Consider the following 26,810-nt stretch of genomic DNA (forward strand, 5'->3'; position numbering starts at 1 on the left):
TCTAGCAGTAAAAATTGGAGTGAGAGAGAGGGAGATGAGGGTAGAGGAAGAGAGAAAACAAGAAGCACTAGGACCCCGAGGGCAGAACTAGCATTGTATAACACTACGACCCCACCCACATTCTGCTCACTCCACAACACTCTACCTGATCCTGTTTATGCACCGGTTTCTCTTGATTCACCTGACACACACACCAACGCACTTCCCAAGCAGAGAGCAGAATGTTTGTTAAAGTTAACACGTTGTCTTTATTCAGGTTAAACACAGGGGTATAGAACATAGACAAGAACAGCAATAAGGAACTGCACAGAAACATGGCAGGGCTGTAACCTGAGCTCTGACTCAAACTCTCCAGTTAGTTCCATGTAACCACAGGCCTAGGATCAGATTAATTCTAAGATTAACCATAGGGAGGATGTAAAAAGGCCTGATCCGGGTAGTGGTTATTGGCAACTACAACTGATTCAAGCTGCAGTCTGTTTGGGTGTGTCTCCATCTACAGGACAAGACCAGGACTGCAGCTCTGCAGATTTTCACCTGGGAACAGTTACCAGCATCTAGCAGTTTCATTAGAGCAGATCAACATGACAATACAATAAGTCATGACAAATTGTTTGTGTCATCATTTAAACAGTTAGGGCTTTGATTGTGTAGGATTCCCAGCAGTAACCTTACTACTTTAGCATTCATCTTTCATCGTCACCCGTCCCTCTGTCTGCCTGCTTGTCAGTCTGTGTCTGCAGGGATATGTGAATCTCTCGGAGCATGTTATTACAGGGTGTGTAGTGTGGGAACATGTTATTACAGGGTGTGCAGTGTGGGAGCATGTTGTTACAGGGTGTGCAGTGTGGGAGCATGTTGTTACTGGGTGTGCAGTGTGGGAACATGTTATTACAGGGTGTGTAGTGTGGGAACATGTTATTACAGGGTGTGCAGTGTGGGAACATGTTATTACAGGGTGTGTAGTGTGGGAACATGTTATTACAGGGTGTGTAGTGTGGGAGCATGTTATTACAGGGTGTGTAGTGTGGGAACATGTTATTACAGGGTGTGTAGTGTGGGAACATGTTATTACAGGGTGTGTAGTGTGGGAGCATGTTGTTACAGGGTGTGTAGTGTGGGAACATGTTATTACAGGGTGTGTAGTGTGGGAACATGTTATTACAGGGTGTGTAGTGTGGGAACATGTTATTACAGGGTGTGTAGTGTGGGAGCATGTTATTACAGGGTGTGCAGTGTGGGAACATGTTATTACAGGGTGTGTAGTGTGGGAACATGTTATTACAGGGTGTGTAGTGTGGGAACATGTTATTACAGGGTGTGTAGTGTGGGAACATGTTATTACAGGGTGTGTAGTGTGGGAACATGTTATTACAGGGTGTGTAGTGTGGGACCATGTTATTACAGGGTGTGTAGTGTGGGACCATGTTATTACAGGGTGTGTAGTGTGGGACCATGTTATTACAGGGTGTGTAGTGTGGGACCATGTTATTACAGGGTGTGTAGTGTGGGAGCATGTTATTACAGGGTGTGTAGTGTGGGACCATGTTATTACAGGGTGTGTAGTGTGGGACCATGTTATTACAGGGTGTGTAGTGTGGGAGCATGTTATTACAGGGTGTGCAGTGTGGGAACATGTTATTACAGGGTGTGTAGTGTGGGAACATGTTATTACAGGGTGTGTAGTGTGGGAACATGTTATTACAGGGTGTGTAGTGTGGGAACATGTTATTACAGGGTGTGTAGTGTGGGAACATGTTATTACAGGGTGTGTAGTGTGGGAACATGTTATTACAGGGTGTGTAGTGTGGGAACATGTTATTACAGGGTGTGTAGTGTGGGAACATGTTATTACAGGGTGTGTAGTGTGGGAACATGTTATTACAGGGTGTGTAGTGTGGGAGCATGTTATTACAGGGTGTGCAGTGTGGGAACATGTTATTACAGGGTGTGTAGTGTGGGAACATGTCATTACAGGGTGTGTAGTGTGGGAGCATGTTATTACAGGGTGTGTAGTGTGGGAACATGTTATTACAGGGTGTGTAGTGTGGGAACATGTTATTACAGGGTGTGTAGTGTGGGAACATGTTATTACAGGGTGTGTAGTGTGGGAACATGTTATTACAGGGTGTGTAGTGTGGGTAGAAATAAAACTTGTTCCCTTTAAAATAACACTTCAGTAAAGTCTTTTGTATGCAAATCTAGAAAGGTTGACTGCATTATGTACAGTAAATGCAGACTGCTGAGTGCAGCCAGTGGACGTGGGACTCCTGAAGGTCGTCTCACACCGGGTCCATGAGGCATCCATGATGTCACAAGGGTCACGGACTCAGAGCTCCGTCATCAGGAGAGCCCTGAGAATCTTCTCTCTGCCCAACCTCATCTCTTCCCCGCTAAACACAAACACACACACAGACAGGGACACACACACACAGATCATCAAGAGGAATGTTACATGACTGAGATTTGTGTGTTAAGTGTGTCTGTAACCTGAGTGTGTGTGTAACCTGAGTGTGTGTTACCTGTTGGTGTGAGAGGCGAGGCAGGGTACCAGGGGAGGGATGGAGGTGTGGTAGTAGGAAGGGGAGAGGTGGGGAGAGGCAGAACGCTCACAGCATGGACTCCTCAGCTCCAGTATCGGCATGTCCATCTGCAACACACACAGAACAGTTTAGTTCACAATCCACTATTATCCTGGTATTTGCTTAGAAATGATAAGGCTCTGATCCAAATGGGCAAATGCTCTGCTATGAAAATTGTGTGTTGCTGAGTGCTCTGGGGTATGATAACCTGTGTGTTTGTTTCCTGAGGGTATATGGAGGGTTGTGTCTGGTTGTCCAGTGAGTTGTTAGATCCACACTTCCCAGTGCTCCGGGAAGAGATCGCTGCAAGGGCCTCTGGGAGATTATCCTCATCCTCATGGTTACTGAGGACCAATTACAGGACAGTGTTCAGCCACAGCATTCTAATGTATCACATGAGTAGTGAATAACTAACATCATAAGTTTTTGTGTAGAGTGGCTAGGTTATGACAGTACTTTGAGTACAGGACACAGATGTGAGCATCGTATGGAATCCCAGAGCAGGTTGTGAATACCCTGCCATACTTACAAGCTGAACTGCCTGACCAGTCTTTTCCTGCGGTTGGTGTTAGGGTTCGACTTGGCGGGTCTGTCTGTGGTTGAGTTGTGGTCGGGGCGGAGGGATGTTTTCTCTGTGGTCAGACTGGAAGTGGCAGAGTCTCTGGAGTCCTGACTGGAGCTCTGATACCTGAGACACACACATACCATTATCATCCACCATCAAACACACACACTGGGAGGAGTATTGTATCACTGCTAGTACTGGCCTGTCATTTATCTCCTGACTACAGGTCTTCCCTCTGGGCATCAGCGGAGCATCCTTCATCAAGAGAGGAAGAAGAGGAGAGGACAGGAGGATGACAGAGGAGAAGAGGATGACAGAGGAGAAGAGGAGAGGACAGGAGGATGACATAGAAGAAGAGGAGGATGAGAGAAGAGGACAGGAGGATGACAGAGGAGAAGAGGAGGATGAGAGAGGAGAAGAGAAGAGGATGAGAGAAGAGGAGAGGACAGGAGGATGGCAGAGGAGAAGAGGAGAGGACAGGAGGATGGCAGAGGAGAAGAGGAGGATGAGAGAAGAGAAGAGGATGAGAGAAGAGGAGAGGACAGGAGGATGACAGAGGAGAAGAGGAGAGGACAGGAGGATGACAGAGGAGAAGACAAGAGGATGAGAGAGGATGTTATATTTTACACGGCTACTGCAAACACACACTCAATAGGGTCAGTACTCACGCTATAGACAGCCTCCATCACTCACTAGGGGTCAGTACTCACTCTATAGACAACCTCCATCACTAGGGGTCAGTCCTCACGCTATAGACAACCTCCATCACTAGGGGGCAGTCCTCACACTATAGACAGCCTCCATCACTAGGGGGCAGTCCTCACGCTATAGACAGCCTCCATCACTAGGGGTCAGTACTCACGCTATAGACAGCCTCCATCACTCACTAGGGGTCAGAACTCACTCTATAGACAGCCCCCGTCACTCACTAGGGGTCAGTACTCACTCTATAGACAGCCTCCATCACTAGGGGTCAGTCCTCACGCTATAGACAGCCCCCATCACTAGGGGTCAGTCCTCACGCTATAGACAGCCTCCATCACTAGGGGTCAGTACTCAGTCTAGACAGCCTCCATCACTAGGGGTCAGTACTCACGCTATAGACAGCCTCCATCACTCACTAGGGGTCAGAACTCACTCTATAGACAGTCCCCGTCACTCACTAGGGGTCAGTACTCACTCTATAGACAACCTCCATCACTAGGGGTCAGTCCTCACGCTATAGACAGCCTCCATCACTAGGGGGCAGTCCTCACGCTATAGACAGCCTCCATCACTCACTAGGGGTCAGAACTCATTCTATAGCTAGCCTCCATCACTAGGGGTCAGTACTCACTCTATAGACAGCCTCCATCACTAGGGGTCAGTACTCATTCTATAGCTAGCCTCCATCACTAGGGGTCAGTACTCACTCTATAGACAGCCTCCATCACTAGGGGTCAGTACTCACTCTATAGACAGCCTCCATCACTAGGGGTCAGTACTCATTCTATAGCTAGCCTCCATCACTAGGGGTCAGTACTCACTCTATAGACAGCCTCCATCACTAGGGGTCAGTACTCATTCTATAGCTAGCCTCCATCAGTAGGTGTCAGTACTCACTCTATAGACAGCCTCCATCACTAGGGGTCAGTACTCATTCTATAGCTAGCCTCCATCAGTAGGTGTCAGTACTCACTCTATAGACAGCCTCCATCACTAGGGGGCAGTCCTCACTCTATAGACAGCCTCCATCACTAGGTGTCAGTACTCACTCTAAAGACAGCCTCCATCTGAGCTTTGAAGATGTTACACTTGAGATGGTCTGGAGGGCTGCGGGGAGAAGAGGGCTGGAGAGACTTCTCAGACAACTGCTTCTCCTCTGCCTGAGAGATGAGAGAGAGAGATGGAGTCCAAATGTGTATTAAATAACTGCTAAAATATGTCTGACCTGGTGTGTAACCGTACCTTGTTGTCCATGTTGACATGTAGTGAAGGCCAGGGAGAGGTGTTGCTGTCTGTCTCCAGGGGGTTGAGCAGACAGAGCTCCAACTCATCTACAGGACAGGGAGGGGCTCTGTGTTCTAAACACACACAGTGTTAACATATAACCTGGCTGCCGTGGTGTCTGTAACCTGGCTGCCGTGGTGTCTGTAACCTGGCTGCCGTGGTGTCTGTAACCTGGCTGCCGTGGTGTCTGTAACCTGGCTGCCGTGGTGTCTGTAACCTGGCTGCCGTGGTGCCTGTAACCTGGCTGCCGTGGTGCCTGTAACCTGGCTGCCGTGGTGCCTGTAACCTGGCTGCCGTGGTGCCTGTAACCTGGCTGCCGTGGTGCCTGTAACCTGGCTGCCGTGGTGCCTGTAACCTGGCTGCCGTGGTGTCTGTAACCTGGCTGCCGTGGTGTCTGTAACCTGGCTGCCGTGGTGTCTGTAACCTGGCTGCCGTGGTGTCAGTAACCTGGCTGCCGTGGTGCCTGTAACCTGGCTGCCGTGGCGTCAGTAACCTGGCTGCCGTGGCGTCAGTAACCTGGCTGCCGTGGCGTCAGTAACCTGGCTGCCGTGGCGTCAGTAACCTGGCTGCCGTGGCGTCAGTAACCTGGCTGCCGTGGCGTCAGTAACCTGGCTGCCGTGGCGTCAGTAACCTGGCTGCCGTGGCGTCAGTAACCTGGCTGCCGTGGCGTCAGTAACCTGGCTGCCGTGGCGTCAGTAACCTGGCTGCCGTGGCGTCAGTAACCTGGCTGCCGTGGCGTCAGTAACCTGGCTGCCGTGGTGTCTGTAACTTGGCTGCCGTGGTGTCTGTAACCTGGCTGCCGTGGTGTCAGTAACCTGGCTGCCGTGGTGTCAGTAACCTGGCTGCCGTGGTGTCAGTAACCTGGCTGCCGTGGTGTCAGTAACCTGGCTGCCGTGGTGTCAGTAACCTGGCTGCCGTGGTGTCAGTAACCTGGCTGCCGTGGTGTCAGTAACCTGGCTGCCGTGGTGTCAGTAACCTGGCTGCCGTGGCGTGTATAACCTGGCATCTATAGCCTGGCTGCCGTGGCATCTGTAACCTGGCTGCCGTGGCGTGTGTAACCTGGCTGCCGTGGCGTGTGTAACCTGGCTGCCGTGGCGTGTGTAACCTGGCTGCCGTGGTGTCTGTAACCTGGCTGCCGTGGTGTGTATAACCTGGCGTCTATAACCTGGCTGCCATAGTGTGTATAACCTGGCGTCTATAACCTGGCTGCCGTGGTGTGTATGACCTGGCGTCAATAACCTGGCTGCCGTGGTGTGTATAACCTGGCGTCTATAACCTGGCTGCCGTGGTGTTAATAACCTGGTGTCTATAACCTGGCTGCCATGGTGTGTATAACCTGGCTGCCGTGGTGTTAATAACCTGGTGTCTATAACCTGGCTGCCGTGGTGTCTGTAACCTGGCTGCCGTGGTGTCTGTAACCTGGCTGCCGTGGCGTGTGTAACCTGGCTGCCGTGGCGTCTGTAACCTGGCTGCCGTGGCGTCTGTAACCTGGCTGCCGTGGCGTCTGTAACCTGGCTGCCGTGGCGTCTAACATGGCTGCCGTGGCGTCTGTAACATGGCTGCCGTGGCGTCTGTAACCTGGCTGCCGTGGTGTGTATAACCTGGCGTCTATAACCTGGCTGCTGTGGCGTCTATAACCTGCCTGCCGTGGTGTGTATAGCCTGGCTGCCGTGGTGTGTATAGCCTGGCTGCCGTGGTGTGTATAGCCTGGCTGCCGTGGTGTGTATAGCCTGGCTGCCGTGGTGTGTATAGCCTGGCTGCCGTGGTGTGTATAGCCTGGCTGCCGTGGTGTGTATAGCCTGGCTGCCGTGGTGTCTATAGCCTGGCTGCCGTGGTGTCTATAGCCTGGCTGCCGTGGTGTCTATAACCTGGCTGCCGTGGTGTCTATAACCTGGCTGCCGTGGTGTCTATAACCTGGCGTCTATAACCTGGCTGCCATGGTGTGTATAGCCTGGCTGCCGTGGTGTCTATAACCTGGCGTCTATAACCTGGCTGCCGTGGTGTCTATAACCTGGCTGCCGTGGTGTCTATAACCTGGCTGCCGTGGTGTCTATAACCTGGCTGCCGTGGTGTCTATAACCTGGCTGCCGTGGTGTCTATAACCTGGCTGCCGTGGTGTCTATAACCTGGCTGCCGTGGTGTCTATAACCTGGCTGCCGTGGTGTCTATAACCTGGCTGCCGTGGTGTCTATAACCTGGCTGCCGTGGTGTCTATAACCTGGCTGCCGTGGTGTCTATAACCTGGCTGCCGTGGTGTCTATAACCTGGCGTCTATAAGCTGGCTGCCGTGGCGTCTGTAACATGGCTGCCGTGGCGTCTGTAACCTGGCTGCCGTGGTGTGTATAACCTGGCGTCTATAACCTGGCTGCTGTGGCGTCTATAACCTGGCTGCCGTGGTGTGTATAGCCTGGCTGCCGTGGTGTGTATAGCCTGGCTGCCGTGGTGTGTATAGCCTGGCTGCCGTGGTGTGTATAGCCTGGCTGCCGTGGTGTGTATAGCCTGGCTGCCGTGGTGTGTATAGCCTGGCTGCCGTGGTGTCTATAGCCTGGCTGCCGTGGTGTCTATAGCCTGGCTGCCGTGGTGTCTATAACCTGGCTGCCGTGGTGTCTATAACCTGGCTGCCGTGGTGTCTATAACCTGGCTGCCGTGGTGTCTATAACCTGGCTGCCGTGGTGTCTATAACCTGGCGTCTATAACCTGGCTGCCATGGTGTGTATAGCCTGGCTGCCGTGGTGTCTATAACCTGGCGTCTATAACCTGGCTGCCGTGGTGTCTATAACCTGGCTGCCGTGGTGTCTATAACCTGGCTGCCGTGGTGTCTATAACCTGGCTGCCGTGGTGTCTATAACCTGGCTGCCGTGGTGTCTATAACCTGGCTGCCGTGGTGTCTATAACCTGGCTGCCGTGGTGTCTATAACCTGGCGTCTATAAGCTGGCTGCCGTGGTGTCTGTAACCTGGCTGCCGTGGTGTCAGTAACCTGGCTGCCGTGGTGTCAGTAACCTGGCTGCCGTGGTGTCAGTAACCTGGCTGCCGTGGTGTCAGTAACCTGGCTGCCGTGGTGTCAGTAACCTGGCTGCCGTGGTGTCAGTAACCTGGCTGCCGTGGTGTCAGTAACCTGGCTGCCGTGGTGTCAGTAACCTGGCTGCCGTGGTGTCAGTAACCTGGCTGCCGTGGTGTCAGTAACCTGGCTGCCGTGGTGTCAGTAACCTGGCTGCCGTGGTGTCAGTAACCTGGCTGCCGTGGTGTCAGTAACCTGGCTGCCGTGGCGTCAGTAACCTGGCTGCCGTGGCGTCAGTAACCTGGCTGCCGTGGCGTCAGTAACCTGGCTGCCGTGGCGTCAGTAACCTGGCTGCCGTGGCGTCAGTAACCTGGCTGCCGTGGCGTCAGTAACCTGGCTGCCGTGGCGTCAGTAACCTGGCTGCCGTGGCGTCAGTAACCTGGCTGCCGTGGCGTCAGTAACCTGGCTGCCGTGGCGTCAGTAACCTGGCTGCCGTGGCGTCAGTAACCTGGCTGCCGTGGCGTCAGTAACCTGGCTGCCGTGGCGTCAGTAACCTGGCTGCCGTGGCGTCAGTAACCTGGCTGCCGTGGCGTCAGTAACCTGGCTGCCGTGGCGTCAGTAACCTGGCTGCCGTGGCGTCAGTAACCTGGCTGCCGTGGCGTCAGTAACCTGGCTGCCGTGGCGTCAGTAACCTGGCTGCCGTGGCGTCAGTAACCTGGCTGCCGTGGCGTCAGTAACCTGGCTGCCGTGGCGTCAGTAACCTGGCTGCCGTGGCGTCAGTAACCTGGCTGCCGTGGCGTCAGTAACCTGGCTGCCGTGGCGTCAGTAACCTGGCTGCCGTGGCGTCAGTAACCTGGCTGCCGTGGCGTCAGTAACCTGGCTGCCGTGGTGTCAGTAACCTGGCGTCTATAACCTGGCTGCCGTGGTGTCAGTAACCTGGCGTCTATAACCTGGCTGCCGTGGTGTCTGTAACCTGGCTGCCGTGGTGTCAGTAACCTGGCTGCCGTGGTGTGTATACCCGTGTGTGTGTGTATACTCACTGTTCTTGCTGTGTGTGTGACAGTAAGTCTCCTGGCTGTTGTCGTAGTGTGTGTGTCTGCGGTGGCGATGGTGTATGCTTCCAGAGTACGGCGTCTCGTTCTCCTCAACACTGAACTGCTGCTCCCCTCCCAGGACAGGACCACTCAGAGGGAAACTGGGGACAGCACATCACACTCACTCAAACACAGTCCAGAAACCCAAAACCAGCACCCTGTTCCACCTTCATTACCACAGTAACACCAGTTTTTAAAACCTCTTAGGTACACAGGCTGCTGAGGGGAGGACAGCTCATGGAAACCACCTTTGATAACATTCTATGAGCCCATCTTCCCCAATTAAGGTACAATCAGCCACCTGTGCTTTGGTAGTCTGTGTGTGGTCTTGTGTGTATGGCACACCATTTTAACAGTCATTCAGTGTGTGTGTGTGTGTGTGTGTGTGTGTACATTATTCAAGTTCAGTGAAGGAGTTTAAGCAGTGTGTTTATTCAACAAGGCTGTAGCAACCAATATAAGGCTGGTTGTGATAAGAGTAACAATTTGAAGGCAACAGGAAGGAATGTTGAGCATGAAGAGGATGTAAACACAGTCAGCATTAACACAGGTAAACAAGGCTATTGATCTATGGGGGTTGATTAAGCTGAGTCAGAACCCCTCACACACAACATTCATGTCTCTGAAGAACAAAGGCAGATATGCAGCGATAGACTCAATACTTCCATAACATCCTATTGTAATGTATATACTGCTGATAAGGATTTAACAAGAACATTTTCCTTCATCGTTTAGCTGAGATTTCCAAAGTAGCTATATTTCCCTACAGATGTAATGTAGAACCATGTGATCCCTAGATACAGCAGTTTATGATGACACAGACTACTTCACACACTCAAATGATTGGCATCTTACATTCAACAATGAATCCTGATCTAGGATAACTTTTAAAACATGAAATTATTTGGCTTGCTCTAAAAGGATTTGGCTAAAAGCAAATCTAGCCGCTAACTGGGCAGAAAAATAATGTTGCGGTATGATTGTTTTGTAAAGCATAAACGGAATTTCAATCTTACCCAGTTACATTTGAGGACTTTGTAGCATTCAGCCACTAAAGTATCAACAACAATTACATGAACTAACAAGGCACTGAACATCAAACATCATGGTCCAATCCACTAGGACAGAGATCTCTCTATGATCTCTCTGTGTTTAAAGTCTCTCTCTTTCTGTTAGGAGTCTCTGTCTCCACAGCATGGTGGTGGTGATCTGATGGAGAAGACACATGGTAGACAAGGCTGGTGTGTAATGATGGTGATGATGAGGAGGGTGATGAGGAGGAGGATGGCGAGGTATTTTGGTCCATGAGTCCACAACCAGAGTGTTTCTCTGTCTCCCAGTCTCTCTCCGTCTTCTGTATTCCAGTTGTCTCGTAAGCGTATGTGTTTGAGTTTAGATTTAGAGGTGGGTTTGGGACAGGGTCCTGGGTCAGAGCTGTAGAGGTTAGGGTGGAGGGGTCAGAGTGCAGTCATGACCTTGTCTCTGTACACCACACTGATGGATCCTGGGAAAGACCCGCTGGTCCTCTCTGGTACTGACCGATGACTGGGCTCTTGACTCACTGCTACTGCGGCAGGCGCTCTGGACATGGGAAATGACACACATGGTACGCATACACAGACACGGTAAGCATACACACACACAGCCTGTCTAAATGATGCAACACATGAATGATGTAACAGTGATATGAAGTGAAAGAGACATTAAAAAATAGAAAGATAGTGGAGATACCTGGCAGAGACAAGAGAGCACCTTTGAAATGAGAGAGAACTCTGGGGGCTAGGGGGACTCACTATACACCATTAAGACAACTGCCTTACCTATGTGTGCGTCTGTCTGTCTGTCTCACCTGTGCGGGGATGTGTGTCCTGAGTGTTGTAGGTAGATGGGGGGTGTGAGGGCTGGGTGCCAAGGCTCATGGGCTATAGGAAAGTTACGCTGGTACTGAACAGAGATAGATGGAGAAAAAGACTGAGAAAATAATATTCAGTTGAATAATGCAGATGCATTGCCATGGTAATCAGTCACAAAGGTAACCACTGACGTTTTCCTTTTTAACCTTCATATCCATGATGAACCATTGTGTGTGTGTGTGTCTTACCGGGTGTAGACTAGGTTCGTGGCTGGTGTGGGCGCTGAAACAGAACAATATAACTGCTCAATAAGATTACATTTACATACAGATCATTAACCGAAACATATCTTCAATTTACATACATTGTTATAAAATGTACATTTACATTTTACATTTAAGTCATTTAGCAGACGCTCTTATCCAGAGCGACTTACAAGTACATACATTCATACTTTTTTTTTTGTACTGGCCCCCCGTGGGAATCGAACCCACAACCCTGGCGTTGCAAGCGCCATGCTCTACCAACTGAGCCACACGGGACCCGTGTGGCTCAGTTGGGACCCATGTACATCTAGCTCATTACCATACTGCTCTGTAACATGAAGAGGCGTAACATACAACTCCTTCAGAAAGGACTCACACCCCTGGACTTTCTCCACTTTGTTGTGTTACAGCCTGAATTAGAAAATGGATTAAATAATATACATTTGTTTTGCTCACCGGCCTACATAAAACACCTCATAATGTCCAAGTGGAATTATGCTTTCAGAAATGTTTACAAATTAATTACAAATCAAAAGCTGAAATGTCTTGAGTCAAGAAGTATTCAACCCCTTAGTTTTGGCAAGCCTAAATAAATTCAGAAGTAAAAATGTGCTTAACATGTAAAATAAGTTGCATGGACTCACTGTGTGTGTGAAATAATAATATATTTTTTAAGACTACCTCATCTCTGTACCCCACACATACAGATAATTGTAAGGTCCCTCAGTCGAGCAGTGAATTTCAAACAGATTCAACCACAAAGACCAGGGAGGTTTTACAATGCTTCGCAAAGAAGGGCAACTATTGGTAAAAATAAATAAATAAAGCAGACATTGAATATCCCTTTGAGCATGATGAAGTTAATAATTACACTTTGGATGGTGTACAAATACACCCAGTCACTACAAAGATACAGGTGTCCTTCCTAACTCAGGAAGGAAACCGCTCAGGGATTTCACCATGAGGCCAATGGTGACTTTAAAACAGTTAAAGAGTTTAAGGGCTGTGATAGGGGAGAACTGAGGATGGAAAAACATTGTAGTTACTCCACAATACAAACCTAATTGACGGCGTGAAAAGAAGGATGCCTCTACAGAATACAAATATTCTAAATATTCCTCCTGTTTGCAACAAGGCACTAAAGTAATACTGCAATGTGGCAAAGCAATTCCCTTTTTGTCCTGATTACAAAGTGTTATGTTTGGGGCAAATCAAATATGCAACACATCACCAAATACCACTCTGTATTTTCAAGGATAGTGGTGGCTGCATCATGTTATGGGTATGCTTGTAATTGTTAAGGACTGGGGAGTTTTTCAGGAAAAATAAGAAAATGTAATGGCGCTAAGCACAGGAAAAATCCTAAAGGAAAACCTGGTTCAGTCTGCTTTCCACCAAACACTGGGAGATGAATTCATCTTTCAGCAGGACAATGACCTAAAAAACAAAAGGCAAAATCTATACTGGAGTTGCTTACCAAGACAGTGAATGTTCTTGAGCGGCAGAGTTATCATTTTTTACTTAAATCTGCTTGAAAATATATGGCAAACCCTGAAAGTGAAAACGGTTGTCTAGCAATGATCAACAACCAATTTGACAGAGCTTGAAGAATTTTGAAAAATAATAATAGGCAAATGTTGCACAATCCAGGTGTGGAAAGCTCTTAGACTTACCCAGAAAGACTCAGCTGTAATCGCTGCCAAAGGTGATTCTAACATGTATTGACTCAGGTGGTTGAATACTAATTTTTACAAATGTTAGAATTTTTCTTCCACTTTGACATTAGTATATTTTGTGTAGATTGTTGACAGAAAGTTACAATTAAATCCATTTAAACCCACTTTGTAACAACAACATGTGGAAAAAGGTCAAGGGTGTGCATACTTTCTAAGGGCTCTGTACATGCTTGGTTGTCCTGTGCTCTCAGGGACCCACCTGATATGTGGTGGTTTGGCTGGAGAGAGGGCTGTAGAGAGAGAGAGACAGGTTAAATCAGGTCAGTGAATCAAGCACAGGACAATTGACATGGGAAACTGCCTGTAAGGGTGTTTTACTGTATGGGGGAACTGGGAGCTGTAGGGATGTAGAGCTGTAGGGTATAGGATATAGTGTGTACTGGGGAGAATATACCAACCCTTGCCACCCAGTGAGTGAGTGCGGGAGGGGTATCTCTTGCTGGGTCGCCTCTCAAACGTACTGGCCCTCCTCAGCCTCCCTCCGTGGGTCGCCTGGTACTCAGTCTTTCCACTGAGGAGAGAGAGAACACTTTAAAGGGATACTTCAGGATTTTGGCAGTGAGTCAGATTAACTCGTTGATACCATTTTTATGTCCCTGCTGGGAGCTGTAGGGTATAGGCTATAGTGTGTACTGGGGAGAATATACCAACCCAGTTTAAAGGAATTTGCTAACTAGCGTTAGCGTGATTGCTAACTAGCATTAGCACAATGACTGGAAGTCTATGGTAACTACTAGCATGCTAGTAGATATAGACTTCCAATCATGCGCTAATGCCAGTTAGCATTAGCTCGTGAAACTGCTGATAACTTCCTTAATACTGGATGCAGATACATAAAAATGGTATTGTTGAGTCAATCTGACTCTGGGGAAGTAGATAAAGGGCTTCATTGCCAAAACCCCCAAGTTTCCCTTTAACGACGATGAACAGTAGCTGGCATCTCAGGATGTACAGAACATTTACATGACTCAACATACTGTGTCCCTGTATGTTGGTGATCGATGCATGGAAGTGTGTGTATATCTGAAGAGGTCATTTCAGTTTGACATGTAAACAAACGGCATTTCCCTGTAACCATAGCTTCCATCACGTAACCATAGAGACAGAACTTGCATCTCGGATGGCGCACTAGTCCTCAGTTCGTGCACTACTTTTGACCAGAACCCTACCTAGTCTCAGAGTGCATCCAACATGGCACTCTATTCACTATATAGTTGACCCTAGAAATCTGGTCAAAAGTGGTGCACTATATAGGGAATTGGGTGCCATTTTGGGTACAACCTCTGTTGTAGAGTTGAGTGTTGATGCGAGCCCCACCCACCTGAACCTGAAGCGTGATCCAAGGCGTGTGAAGTCACTGCTGGAGGCCTTCCCAGCAGTGGGCTGGCGCAGCCGGAAGAAGGCGTGGCTCTCCACAGCACATTTCCACAAGTGTTTACACGTCTTCGAACTGTCCAACTGGAACACAAATGTGTGCTCTTGCTCCCGCCCCTAAACACACAACAGCCAATCACAATCAAACACTACTCCGACAAAAGCAGTCCAAATATTTCAATGTCAATGAAATGGTCTTTGTTGTCAAGTCAAAAGGTGAAATAGGGGGCGATCACGTACAAGTGTGTAGCCTGTAAATGTGTGGTGCTGTGAAATGGAAATGGTTTTCTTTGCATATATGAGACACCCTCGGAGTGGGGTCATGGGCAGGGGTATTTGTGTATTGCTCACCTGATCATCGTCCTCCGTCACCACTAGGGTGAGTCGACTCTTTTTGAAATCCAGGCGGGTGATCTTGGGCCTGGAACACACACAGTTGACATTGCAGACTAGGCAGCTGTTTTCAAGAATAGATCATTGTGTGTTGGAGTGTTCATGTCAAAGTGTGTGTGTGTGTTTACCAGAAGAAGAGGCCTATCTTGGTGGAGCCCTCAAACACCAGGATGCCAGTGGGAGTGAGACCCAGAGCGTACTCCGCTCCGTCCCTTCCCTGAGGACAACACAGTCACACACGCTCAGCGCTACTCTACAACACAACTCTCTTCAAAAACATCAAACACAGGCCTCCCGGGTGGCGCAGTGGTCTAGGGCACTGCATCGCAGTGCTAACTGCGCCACCAGAGTCTCTGGGTTCGCGCCCAGGCTCTGTCGCAGCCGGCCGCGACCGGGAGGTCCGTGGGGCGACGCACAATTGGCATAGCGTCGTCCGGGGTAGGGAGGGTTTGGCCGGTAGGGATATCCTTGTCTCATCGCACTCCAGCGACTCCTGTGGCGGGCCGGGCGCAGTGCGCGCCAACCAAGGGGGCCAGGTACACAGTGTTTCCTCCGACACATTGGTGCGGCTGACTTCCGGGTTGGAGGCGCGCTGTGTTAAGAAGCAGTACGGCTGGTTGGGTTGTGCTTCGGAGGACGCATGGCTTTCGACCTTCGTCTCTCCCGAGCTCGTACGGGAGTTGTAGCGATGAGACAAGGTAGTAATTACTAGCGATTGGATACCACGAAAATTGGGGAGAAAATGGGATAACATTTTTTTTTTTTTAAACATCAAACACTGACAACAGCAGCACACGCACCAACCTTGACAAAGTGCATGTCCACTCCGTACAGCTCCAGCCATTTACACTTGTTGAGGAAGTTTGTCTCTGCCTGGGATGGATCCTTACCCCTGGGGAAACACAACCACATGCTCAGTCTCTCTCTAACACACATACCCTGCCCTCTGGGTGGAATGTCCTCCATACTTCTTGCACTAATCCAGTTCAGATGTACACGACAGATTAGGGCCGAGGGGTTTATCTGGCCAATAGAGAGAGAGCGAAACTCAGTAGGCTTTCTCATACTGGTGTCATGTCAGCTCAGTGAGCCCCAGTGTATGTGTGTGTAATCTCTGTGTGTAATCTAATCTGAGATTGGAGCGATCATACACTAGCAGGGTTAAATACTGCCTGGATTCAATCAAGACGCTCCGGGGATTAATCCCTTGATCCGTCACACAGACAGAGGAAAACAGAGGGAGAAGGAGAGCGAGGGAAAGAGCCATAGAGAGCGATAGAGAGCGATAGAGAGCAATAGAGAGCGATAGAGAGCGAGATCTACATAGGTTTGATACAGCACTAGAAAACACCAGAGTGATACACTCCTCTGAGTTGATGTTAAAGAACCAGACATTGTTCATGTGGTTATCACCTGTCCTGTGTTCTTATCCAGACATACCTACAGTCTGTTCAGACAGACACCAGTGAAGATGTTCTGTGTTCTTATCCAGACACATCTACAGTCTGTTCAGACAGACACCAGTGAAGATGTTCTGTGTTCTTATCCAGACACATCTACAGTCTGTTCAGACAGACACCAGTGAAGATGTTCTGTGTTCTTATCCAGACACATCTACAGTCTGTTCAGACAGACACCAGTGAAGATGTCCTGTGTTCTTATCCAGACACATCTACAGTCTGTTCAGACAGACACCAGTGAAGATGTCCTGTGTTCTTATCCAGACACATCTACAGTCTGTTCAGACAGACACCAGTGAAGATGTTCTGTGTTCTTATCCAGACACATCTACAGTCTGTTCAGACAGACACCAGTGAAGATGTCCTGTGTTCTTATCCAGACACATCTACAGTCTGTTCAGACAGACACCAGTGAAGATGTCCTGTGTTCTTAACCAGACACACCTACAGTCTGTTCAGACAGACACCAGTGAAGATGGTTGGATGGCGTTTTAACTCACCTTAGGTCCACCCACTTGTTAAAGATGTCTGCCTCCATGGTCTCACTCTGTTTGGGTGTGAAGCGGAACTCTGACACCAGCTCAGGAGAATGCTCTAGAGGGTCACAGTCCCCCAGCTCACCTACACACACAAGCACGCACGCGTTATAGTCAGGTGTAAAAGAAACATGAATGCTGATTCCAGAGATACCGTAGTGTGTAAATCATCACCTACTCTGTAAGCAGTAGGCCCCCAGGTCTACTGAGACATCATATGGACACTTCAACCTGGAGGGAGAGAGGAAGGTTCCAGAACAGAGAGATCACACCACATGCAGCGTTACTTCCAACACTATCTGTGTGTAAGTATGTAGTGCATTCAGAAAGTATTCAGACCCTTTGACCTTTTCCACATTTTGTTTCGCTACAGCCTCATTCTAAAATGGATTGTTTTTTAAAATGTCCTCAACCCACACATACAATACCCCATGATGATATAGCAAAAACAGATTTGAAATAGTATTAAAAGTATTAAAGTAGTATTAAAAAATAAACTAAAATATTACATTTACATAAGTATTCACACCCTTTACTCAGTACTTTGTTGAAGCACCAATGGCAGCGATTACAGCCTTGAGTCTTCTTGGGTATGACGCTACAAGCATGGCACACCTGTATTTGGGGAGTTTCTCCCATTCTTCTCTGCAGATCCTCTCAAGCTCCGCCAGGTTGGATGGGGAGTGTCGCTGCACAGCTATTTTCAGGTCTCTCCAGAGATGTTCAATTGAGTTCATCTCCGGGCTCTGGCCGGGCAACTCAAGGACATTCAGAGACTTGTCCTGAAGCCACTCCTGCATTGTCTTGGCTGTGTGCTTAGGGTCATTGTCCTGTTGGAAGGTGAACCTTCACCCCAGTCTCAGGTCCTGAGCGCTCTGGAGCAGGTTTTCATCAAGGATCTCTGTACTTTGCTCCATTCATCTTTCTCTCGATCCTGACTAGTCTCCCAGTCCCTGCCACTGAAAAACACCCCCACAGCATGATTCTGCCACCACCATGCCTGACCGTAGGGATGGTGCCAGGTTTCCTCCAGACTTGACGCTTGGCTTTCAGGCCAAAGGGTTCAATCAGACCAGAAAATCTTGTTTCTCATGGTCTGAGAGTCTTTTGGTGCCTTTTGGCAAACTCCAAGCAGGCGGTGATGTGCCTTTTACTGAAAAGTCTTGGTGGTTCCAAACGTCTTCCATTTAAGAATGATTGAGGCCACTGTGTTCTTGGGGACCTTCAATGCTGCAGACCTTTTTTGGTACCCTTCCCCAGATCTGTGTCGACACAATCCTGTCTCTGAGCTCTATGGACAATTCCTTCGACCTCATGGTTTGGTTTTTGCTCTGACATTCACTGTCAACTGTGGGACCTTATATAGACAGGTGTGTGCCTATCCAAATCATGTCCAATCAATGTAATTTACCACAGGATGATCAATGGAAACAGAATGCACCGGAGCTCAATTTCAAGGTCTCATAGCAAAGGGTCTGGATACTTACGTAAATAAGGCATCTCTGTTTTTTATACATTTGCAAACATTTCTAAAAACCTGTTTTTGCTTTGTCTTTAAGATGAATTGTCTGTAGATTGATGAGGGGGAAAAATAATGTAATTCATTTTAGAATAAGGCTGTAACGTAACAAAATGTGGAAAAATGGAAGGGGCCTCGATACTTTCCGAATGCACTGTGTGTGTGTGTGTGTGTGTGTGTATGTATATATCTATATATCTATATATATGTGCATGTGGCCTGCTGGAGGTCATTTTGCAGGGCTCTGGCAGTGCACCTCCTTGTACAAAGGCGGAGGTAGCGGTCCTGCTGCTGGGTTGTTGCCCGCCTACGGCCTCCTCCACGTCTCCTGATGTACTGGCCTGTCTCCTGGTAGCGCCTCCATGCTCTGGACACTACGCTGACAGACACAGCAAACCTTTTTGCTACAGCTCGCATTGATGTGCCATCCTGGATGAACTGCACTACCTGAGCCACTTGTGTGGGTTGTAGACTCCGTCTCATGCTACCACTAGAGTGAAAGCACCGCCAGCATTCAAAAAGTGACCAAAACATCAACCAGGAAGCATAGGAACTGAGAAGTGGTCTGTGGTCACCACCTGCAGAACCATTCCTTTTTTGGGGGTGTCTTACTAATTGCCTATAATTTCCACCTTTTGTCTATTCCATTTGCACAACAGCATGTGAAATTTATTGTCAATCAGTGTTGCTTCCTAAGTGGACAGCTTGATTTCACAGAAGTGTGATTGACTTGGAGTTACATTGTGTTGTTTAAGTGTTCCCTTTATTTTTTTGAGCAGTAATATATATATATATATATATATATATATATATATATATATATATATATATATATATATATATATATATATATATATATGTGTGTGTGTGTGTGTGTGTGTGTGTGTGTGTGTGTGTGTGTGTGTGTGTGTGTGTGTGTGTGTGTGTTGGGGAGGAGAGGTCCTTTTCTTTAAATGATCAGCCCTCTGATGTTCTGATCCTGTACTTTATTATAGAGCTACACACAGGAGACGTGAACCAGATGGAGAGAATGAGAGACAGAGAGAGAGGTTTAGTTGTGTGTGTGTGTTGGGGGTGTTAGGAGCTGCTTACTTGCCGGACAGAATGTCTTGTCGAAGCTGCAGCACAAACAGGTACCTGGAACACAGACAAAAGGAGTGAGAATAAAACCACTGATGTAGAATCAATCTTTCTCTCTTTCACACTGACTGACTGGCACACTGACTTTCTCCCTCTTTCACACTGACTGTCTTTCTCCCTCTCTCTTTCACACTGACTGACTGACACACTGTCTTTCTCCCTCTCTCTTTCACACTGACTTTCTCCCTCTCTCTTTCACACTGACTGTCTTTCTCCCTCTCTCTTTCACACTGACTGTCTTTCCCCCTCTCTTTCACACTGACTGTCTTTCTCCCTCTCTCTTTCACACTGACTGTCTTTCTCCCTCTCTTTCACACTGACTGTCTTTCTCCCTCTCTTTCACACTGACTGTCTTTTTCTCCCTCTCTTTCACACTGACTGTCTTTCTCCCTCTCTCTTTCACACTGACTGACTGACTGGCACACTGACTTTCCACCTCTCTCTTTCTCCCTCCCTCTTTCACACCGACTGTCTTTCTCCCTCCCTCTTTCACACCGACTGTCTTTCTCCCTCCCTCTTTCACACCGACTGTCTTTCTCCCTCCCTCTTTCACACCGACTGTCTTTCACACCGACTGTCTTTCACACCGACTGTCTTTCACACCGACTGTCTTTCTCACCGACTGTCTTTCTCACCGACTGTCTTTCTCACCGACTGTCTTTCTCACCGACTGTCTTTCTCACCGACTGTCTTTCACACCGACTGTCTTTCTCACCGACTGTCTTTCACACCGACTGTCTTTCTCCCTCCCTCTTTCACACCGACTGTCTTTCTCACCGACTGTCTTTCACACCGACTGTCTTTCACACCGACTGTCTTTCACACCGACTGTCTTTCTCCCTCCCTCTTTCACACCGACTGTCTTTCTCCCTCCCTCTTTCACACCGACTGTCTTTCTCCCTCCCTCTTTCACACCGACTGTCTTTCTCCCTCCCTCTTTCACACCGACTGTCTTTCTCCCTCCCTCTTTCACACCGACTGTCTTTCTCCCTCCCTCTTTCACACCGACTGTCTTTCTCCCTCCCTCTTTCACACCGACTGTCTTTCACACCGACTGTCTTTCACACCGACTGTCTTTCTCACCGACTGTCTTTCTCACCGACTGTCTTTCTCACCGACTGTCTTTCTCACCGACTGTCTTTCTCACCGACTGTCTTTCACACCGACTGTCTTTCTCACCGACTGTCTTTCACACCGACTGTCTTTCTCCCTCCCTCTTTCACACCGACTGTCTTTCTCACCGACTGTCTTTCTCACCGACTGTCTTTCTCACCGACTGTCTTTCACACCGACTGTCTTTCACACCGACTGTCTTTCACACCGACTGTCTTTCTCCCTCCCTCTTTCACACCGACTGTCTTTCTCCCTCCCTCTTTCACACCGACTGTCTTTCTCCCTCCCTCTTTCACACCGACTGTCTTTCTCCCTCCCTCTTTCACACCGACTGTCTTTCTCCCTCCCTCTTTCACACCGACTGTCTTTCTCCCTCCCTCTTTCACACCGACTGTCTTTCTCCCTCCCTCTTTCACACCGACTGTCTTTCTCCCTCCCTCTTTCACACCGACTGTCTTTCTCCCTCCCTCTTTCACACCGACTGTCTTTCTCCCTCCCTCTTTCACACCGACTGTCTTTCTCCCTCCCTCTTTCACACCGACTGTCTTTCTCCCTCCCTCTTTCACACCGACTGTCTTTCTCCCTCCCTCTTTCACACCGACTGTCTTTCTCCCTCCCTCTTTCACACCGACTGTCTTTCTCCCTCCCTCTTTCACACCGACTGTCTTTCTCCCTCCCTCTTTCACACCGACTGTCTTTCTCCCTCCCTCTTTCACACCGACTGTCTTTCTCCCTCCCTCTTTCACACCGACTGTCTTTCTCCCTCCCTCTTTCACACCGACTGTCTTTCTCCCTCCCTCTTTCACACCGACTGTCTTTCTCCCTCCCTCTTTCACACCGACTGTCTTTCTCCCTCCCTCTTTCACACCGACTGTCTTTCTCCCTCCCTCTTTCACACCGACTGTCTTTCTCCCTCCCTCTTTCACACCGACTGTCTTTCTCCCTCCCTCTTTCACACCGACTGTCTTTCTCCCTCCCTCTTTCACACCGACTGTCTTTCTCCCTCCCTCTTTCACACCGACTGTCTTTCTCCCTCCCTCTTTCACACCGACTGTCTTTCTCCCTCCCTCTTTCACACCGACTGTCTTTCTCCCTCCCTCTTTCACACCGACTGTCTTTCTCCCTCCCTCTTTCACACCGACTGTCTTTCTCCCTCCCTCTTTCACACCGACTGTCTTTCTCCCTCCCTCTTTCACACCGACTGTCTTTCTCCCTCCCTCTTTCACACCGACTGTCTTTCTCCCTCCCTCTTTCACACCGACTGTCTTTCTCCCTCCCTCTTTCACACCGACTGTCTTTCTCCCTCCCTCTTTCACACCGACTGTCTTTCTCCCTCCCTCTTTCACACCGACTGTCTTTCTCACTCTCTCTTTCACACCGACTGTCTTTCTCCCTCTCTCTTTCACACCGACTGTCTTTCTCCTTCTCTCTTTCACACAGACTGTCTTTCTCTCTCTGAAGAGGTGTCAGTCCATTTTGCCTTAGTCTCTTACCCACTGGACCAAAAGTAATTAGCTACACTGCACCGAGGAGGGGGTGAGATTGTGTGAATGAGACATATACATACTGAGTGTGTGTGTGTATTCATGTGTGCAGAGTGTGCACGCGCACAGGCAGCCAGTGGTGGTGTTACCTGGTGAACTCCTCATGTAGGTTATTGGGCTCTGAGGAGTAGAACTTCACCCTGAAGAACAGTCTGTATGGAGGACCATCTGAAACAGAGAGACAGAGCGAGAGAGATTCAATTAGGGGAAAGATAGTCAGGCCAATCTATCATTCTACCACATTGTATAAATAAATAAAATATTTATTTTAATTTTATATATAAATAAAAAACCCTGGGGACACCAGGCACTTAATTTAAAAATTGTCTGGAAACTTGGGTAAGAACCGGGCAGCCCTCTGTGAGAAGGGCGTTTCCTCACAAAGTAAACATTGGCGTCACCCTGCACCACTCACTAATCACCATGTCAACAGCTGGTAATGAACCACCTGCCTTCCCACACACAAACCCACTGTATACAGTGCACACATTAAGAGAGGACACTACCAACAGTCTGGCAAAAGTAGGTGGCTTTCGCTTGTTATTAAGTATACACCACACACACACTAAGAATATTAGATGGTGGGAGTGAATGGATTCACCTCTGATCTGTTTCTTTATGGGCTTGGACACATCCAGCCAGTGCTGCAAGAGACACAAAGAAGTAGACAACAGAATGTTATACATATGAGGGGTTACAACCACCCCAGCTCTGCAGATTTTGCTGTGAAGAGACAGAATCATTAGAGCATTTGTTTTTCGTACTGTCCATATGTAGCTTGTTTTTGGTCGCAGGTCCAGGAATAGCCCAAGAATTGCAACATTTACCTGCAGCTAACGCTTCAAATTGCAATGCTGGGTGATCTGAAAAGTCAGTCAATAAATCATATAATACTTTGTCAAACTTGTGTCTTTAATTTACAATGTGTAGAAACTATGAGAATAGAAAGGTTCAGAACTTGTGAAACATCACAGTTAAAAATAAATGGCAAATAGAAATCAAAACAGGATTGTGTTCAGAGACAGATGGGAGGGGTTCAGAGAATGTATTTATTAACCCTTATTTTACCAGGTAAGTTGACTGAGAACACATTCTCATTAACAGCAAGGACCTGGGGAATAGTTACAGGGGAGAGGAGGGGGAATGAATGAGCCAATTGTAAGCTGGGGATGATTAGTTGGTCATGATGGTATGAGGGCCAGATTGGGAATTTATCCAGGACACCAGGGTTAATACTCCTACAATAAGTGCCATGGGATCTTTAGTGACCACAGAGAGTCAGGACACTTTTTTAACATCCCAGGACACCCTACACAGGGCAATGTCCCCAATCACTGCCCTGGGGCATTGGGATATATATATATATATTTTTAGACCAGAAGAAAGGGTGCCTCCTACTGGCCCTCCAACACCACTTCCAGCAGCATCTGGTCTCCCATCCAGGGACCAACCCTGCTTAGCTACAGAAGCAGGCCAGCAGTGGGATGCAGGGTGCTATGCTGCTGGCCAGATGGGAGTGGTTCAGAGATAGATGGGAGGGGTGAGTGGAGCTGAAGGCTGAGACTCAAAACAAAAGATTACTACTGTAAAATACATTGTGCCCGTAGTATGTATAAGCTGGAAGTAGAAGGCTAAGTGTTGTGGTCCATTAATTTTTTCCAATTAGGGGAGGGTGGTAGGGTTATGGGAACATAATAAAATAAAATGTTTGTAAAAAAATATATATGGGGGATTGGAAAGGATGCAGACAATTACATTGAAAGAACCCAGAATCAATCTGCAATATTAAAGTTGATCTACCCCCTAAAAAAAAAAAAGTAGAGAGAGACAGCGACAGGCAGAGAGACAGCGACAGGCAGAGAGACAGCGACAGGCAGAGACAGACATAATATGATGGAGAGAGACAGAGAATATGACAGATAGCTGGAGCGTCAGATCAATCATTTTAACACCACACTGATTGATTTAACTAGTGTCATTACATCATAGGGAAGCCCATCAGCAATGGCAGGTTGTGGTGTGTGTGTGTTGAGAGGCTTTGAGTATATCTACTCACTGAGACTTGTTCTGGGTCCATGAACTGCAGTCCAAAGTAGTCAGCCTCCACCAGGTCCAGATGATACCTGATCTGGTCAAACAGCTCCTGGCCCTTTGACCTTTTCTGTTAAACACACACATGTATTATAGTCCCAATAGGGAGGCTGGAGAATAAACAGCCTAGACCTTGTGGGTGGATATGGAGCAGAATGACAGAGTGTGGGTGTGTGTCATTACTAGGGACTGTATCTGGGGCAGAATCAGAGGGAGAAGACCTGAGGGAGAAGCCATAATTCAGGCCTTTGTCTTTGAAACACCCACAATCCATAGGGCTCTTGAGCTGAACAGCCACCAAGATGCAATGCCCCAAACCACTAAAAAGCTGCACCCCTCAAAGTGTGTTTTTAAAAGAGAGGATAACCTTGTACTTTGTTTCCTGATAACAAGTATGAACCTGCCAACCTGTGTCACACACACACACAAAAAAAAAAAAACTCTTGCCCTTCCTGTTCCTCTCCAGCTCCCGTCAAAGCACAACACACACACACTTCCAAAACAGCCCCTACCCAAAGCACTTTCCCTAGACAGACATTCCCCCTAGATATTATCCCTAAAGCTCCTGTGTAGATCTGGATTAGACAGCAGGTGCAAGTAAAAATGGGACAAAGTCCATCAAGCCTATGTGAAGGCAGAAAAGGTGAAGTTAACACCATAGTGTTAGTACCCATCAAATCATATCTATATGAGTGTTTAGGGGGTAGTGGCTAGCTGAAAGTGCCTAGGGGCATAGCACTGGGGTGTTAAGGGGCATTGAGGGTGCTAAAGTACCCCTTGATAAATCACAAGAAAAACATTTTAAATACATAATATTTTTGTTCACAAAAGTAGTACCCTTGGCATTTACTACTCCTGTATGAGCAGACCCCTGACAAATAAAAGTCAGCACCCCCACACCTAAACATCTTCCCCTAGGGGGGGGGCCCTAGCAGGTCGATTTTGGATGAAGACAAGAGTTCAATTGAATTCATTTCAACGCAATACAGCTATAGATGAATCCCTGAGGGAGGATTCAGCAGTCATGTTCAGGCTTGTTCCTGTTAGAGCTCTATATAGACTCTGGTTTCAATCAGCTGACGTCTGGTGGCCGTTAGCATGAGCTAGTTCTAATTAACAAGAGAAAACTAAGGAAATAGTCCTTACATACACACGCCTGTATTCTCTAAGGCAAAGTTATAGCCTACTGTTTGGAATAGATTTAATGTGATATTACTGAATGTACTGTTTAGTTCTGAAGAGAGGATGCTTTCCACACACTGCAATAAATTATCTCCGGAGTCAAACTTCATAAAGCATATTAACTACACCCAGGCTCCACGCACCTGCAGCGCACTAATTTAACTTCAACAACTTACATCCTCACACAGTGAATTGCTATCATGTTCTGATGTTTTGTCTATTTGCCAGAGAATTTCTTGCCTGATACAAATCAAACGTAACTACTCGCGTCTCTACAGTAACATTAGGTCATAGGTTTTCTATCCATGATCATTGATTCCCTCAGCAGTCTTCCTGTATGTATTCAAAAAGTGACGCATGAGACGGCTTCACTGACCATGATGACACGCGCACAAACTCGACCTTTAAGATAAAACTCTCTCAAGACAACATGACGCACACATGCCTACGTCTCCCCTGGACACACACATTCTTTCTCGTCACAGCGCCACAAGATAAATCACATCACTCCCTCACAGAGAAGAGAGAGAGATAGAAAACTGAGGATGGCGGGAAGGTGGCAGAGAGGGGGAGGGAGATGGGCAGAGAGAGGGAGGGAGATGGGCAGAGAGGAAGGTGGAGGTTTCTCTGAGGTAGGTAGCTTCCTGCCAACAGTCAGAATGGGGAAGTAATGTGGTGAATTGGCTGATCACAACACCATCTGTAGCCCTACCCCTCACCGCACAGAACACACACAATGACAGGTGTTAAAACTCCATGGTGCTGAATGACCCAAGCCATACAACCATAGAAGAACAGTCACTTTATATTCTGCTGAGAGAGAATTATATCTGAAAATAATATGGAGACACCACACACACACACACTCACTGGTATATCCACGTTAACGTCCGACCCATCCAGCAGCAGCACGCGGCAGGTGATCGCATCCTTGTCGGTCCCAGCAGCTGGGATGTGCACGGCCGCTCCCCCAGTCACCACAGCAGGCGCGTGGACGACCTGCTGCTGGTGCGCGAGGAGCGCGGGGTTCGCGGTTCCCCCTCTTCCTTTCCCGTCCCGTTCGTCCGCTGTCTGAAACCGTCTGCGCGAGCGGTGGCTGAACGTCCGGCGTAGGAAGCCCATCATCTTTCCAATTGTTAATTCTACCCACAGCGCGAGCACCGTGTTCGGTGTCCACGGGGAGGCTTACTACACGGAAACAATGTGTGTGGCGTTTGTCCCACTGCCACCACCCCGGGGCGAAGAGTCCCTCACCGCAGGCACGGAGACTTCAGGCTGCCGCTGAATCCTGAAACTCGGCAGCCGTGGGGATCACCAGCCGCATAATTGAGAAGGACCCGACAATTCGGCATTAAAAAAAGCAACCAGTTGAAT

At 48.3% G+C, this 26,810-nt stretch overlaps 1 protein-coding gene across 3 annotated transcripts; it reads right to left on the reverse strand.

Annotated features, from left to right (window-relative positions):
- Window positions 1-224: 224 nt before the first annotated feature.
- LOC129857038 (band 4.1-like protein 4B) lies at window positions 225-26,561 on the reverse strand. Of its 3 annotated transcripts, none has more exons than XM_055924929.1 (23): window positions 26,307-26,561; window positions 24,220-24,324; window positions 22,765-22,807; window positions 22,253-22,331; window positions 19,459-19,503; window positions 17,026-17,078; window positions 16,812-16,932; window positions 15,656-15,743; window positions 14,980-15,068; window positions 14,810-14,879; window positions 14,406-14,575; window positions 13,483-13,595; window positions 13,284-13,314; window positions 11,331-11,364; window positions 11,079-11,173; window positions 9,176-9,330; window positions 5,095-5,210; window positions 4,902-5,012; window positions 3,350-3,402; window positions 3,112-3,270; window positions 2,791-2,926; window positions 2,523-2,650; window positions 225-2,393 (listed from the first exon to the last, which is right to left on the reverse strand). In XM_055924929.1, exons 1-23 carry the CDS (start codon window positions 26,559-26,561, stop codon window positions 2,330-2,332), a joined length of 2,313 nt encoding a protein of 770 aa, XP_055780904.1. In that variant the 3' UTR covers window positions 225-2,329. The 3 variants fall into 3 exon arrangements, with proteins under 3 accessions (XP_055780904.1, XP_055780903.1, XP_055780905.1); XM_055924928.1 differs by having other exon boundaries at window positions 13,233-13,314; XM_055924930.1 differs by lacking the exons at window positions 225-2,393; window positions 2,523-2,650; window positions 3,350-3,402 and having other exon boundaries at window positions 2,836-2,926; window positions 13,233-13,314.
- Between the last annotated feature and the right edge of the window lie 249 nt (window positions 26,562-26,810).

The sequence above is a fragment of the Salvelinus fontinalis genome, chromosome 6, assembly GCF_029448725.1.
Source record: "Salvelinus fontinalis isolate EN_2023a chromosome 6, ASM2944872v1, whole genome shotgun sequence".
NCBI classification, from domain to species: Eukaryota; Metazoa; Chordata; class Actinopteri; order Salmoniformes; family Salmonidae; genus Salvelinus; species Salvelinus fontinalis.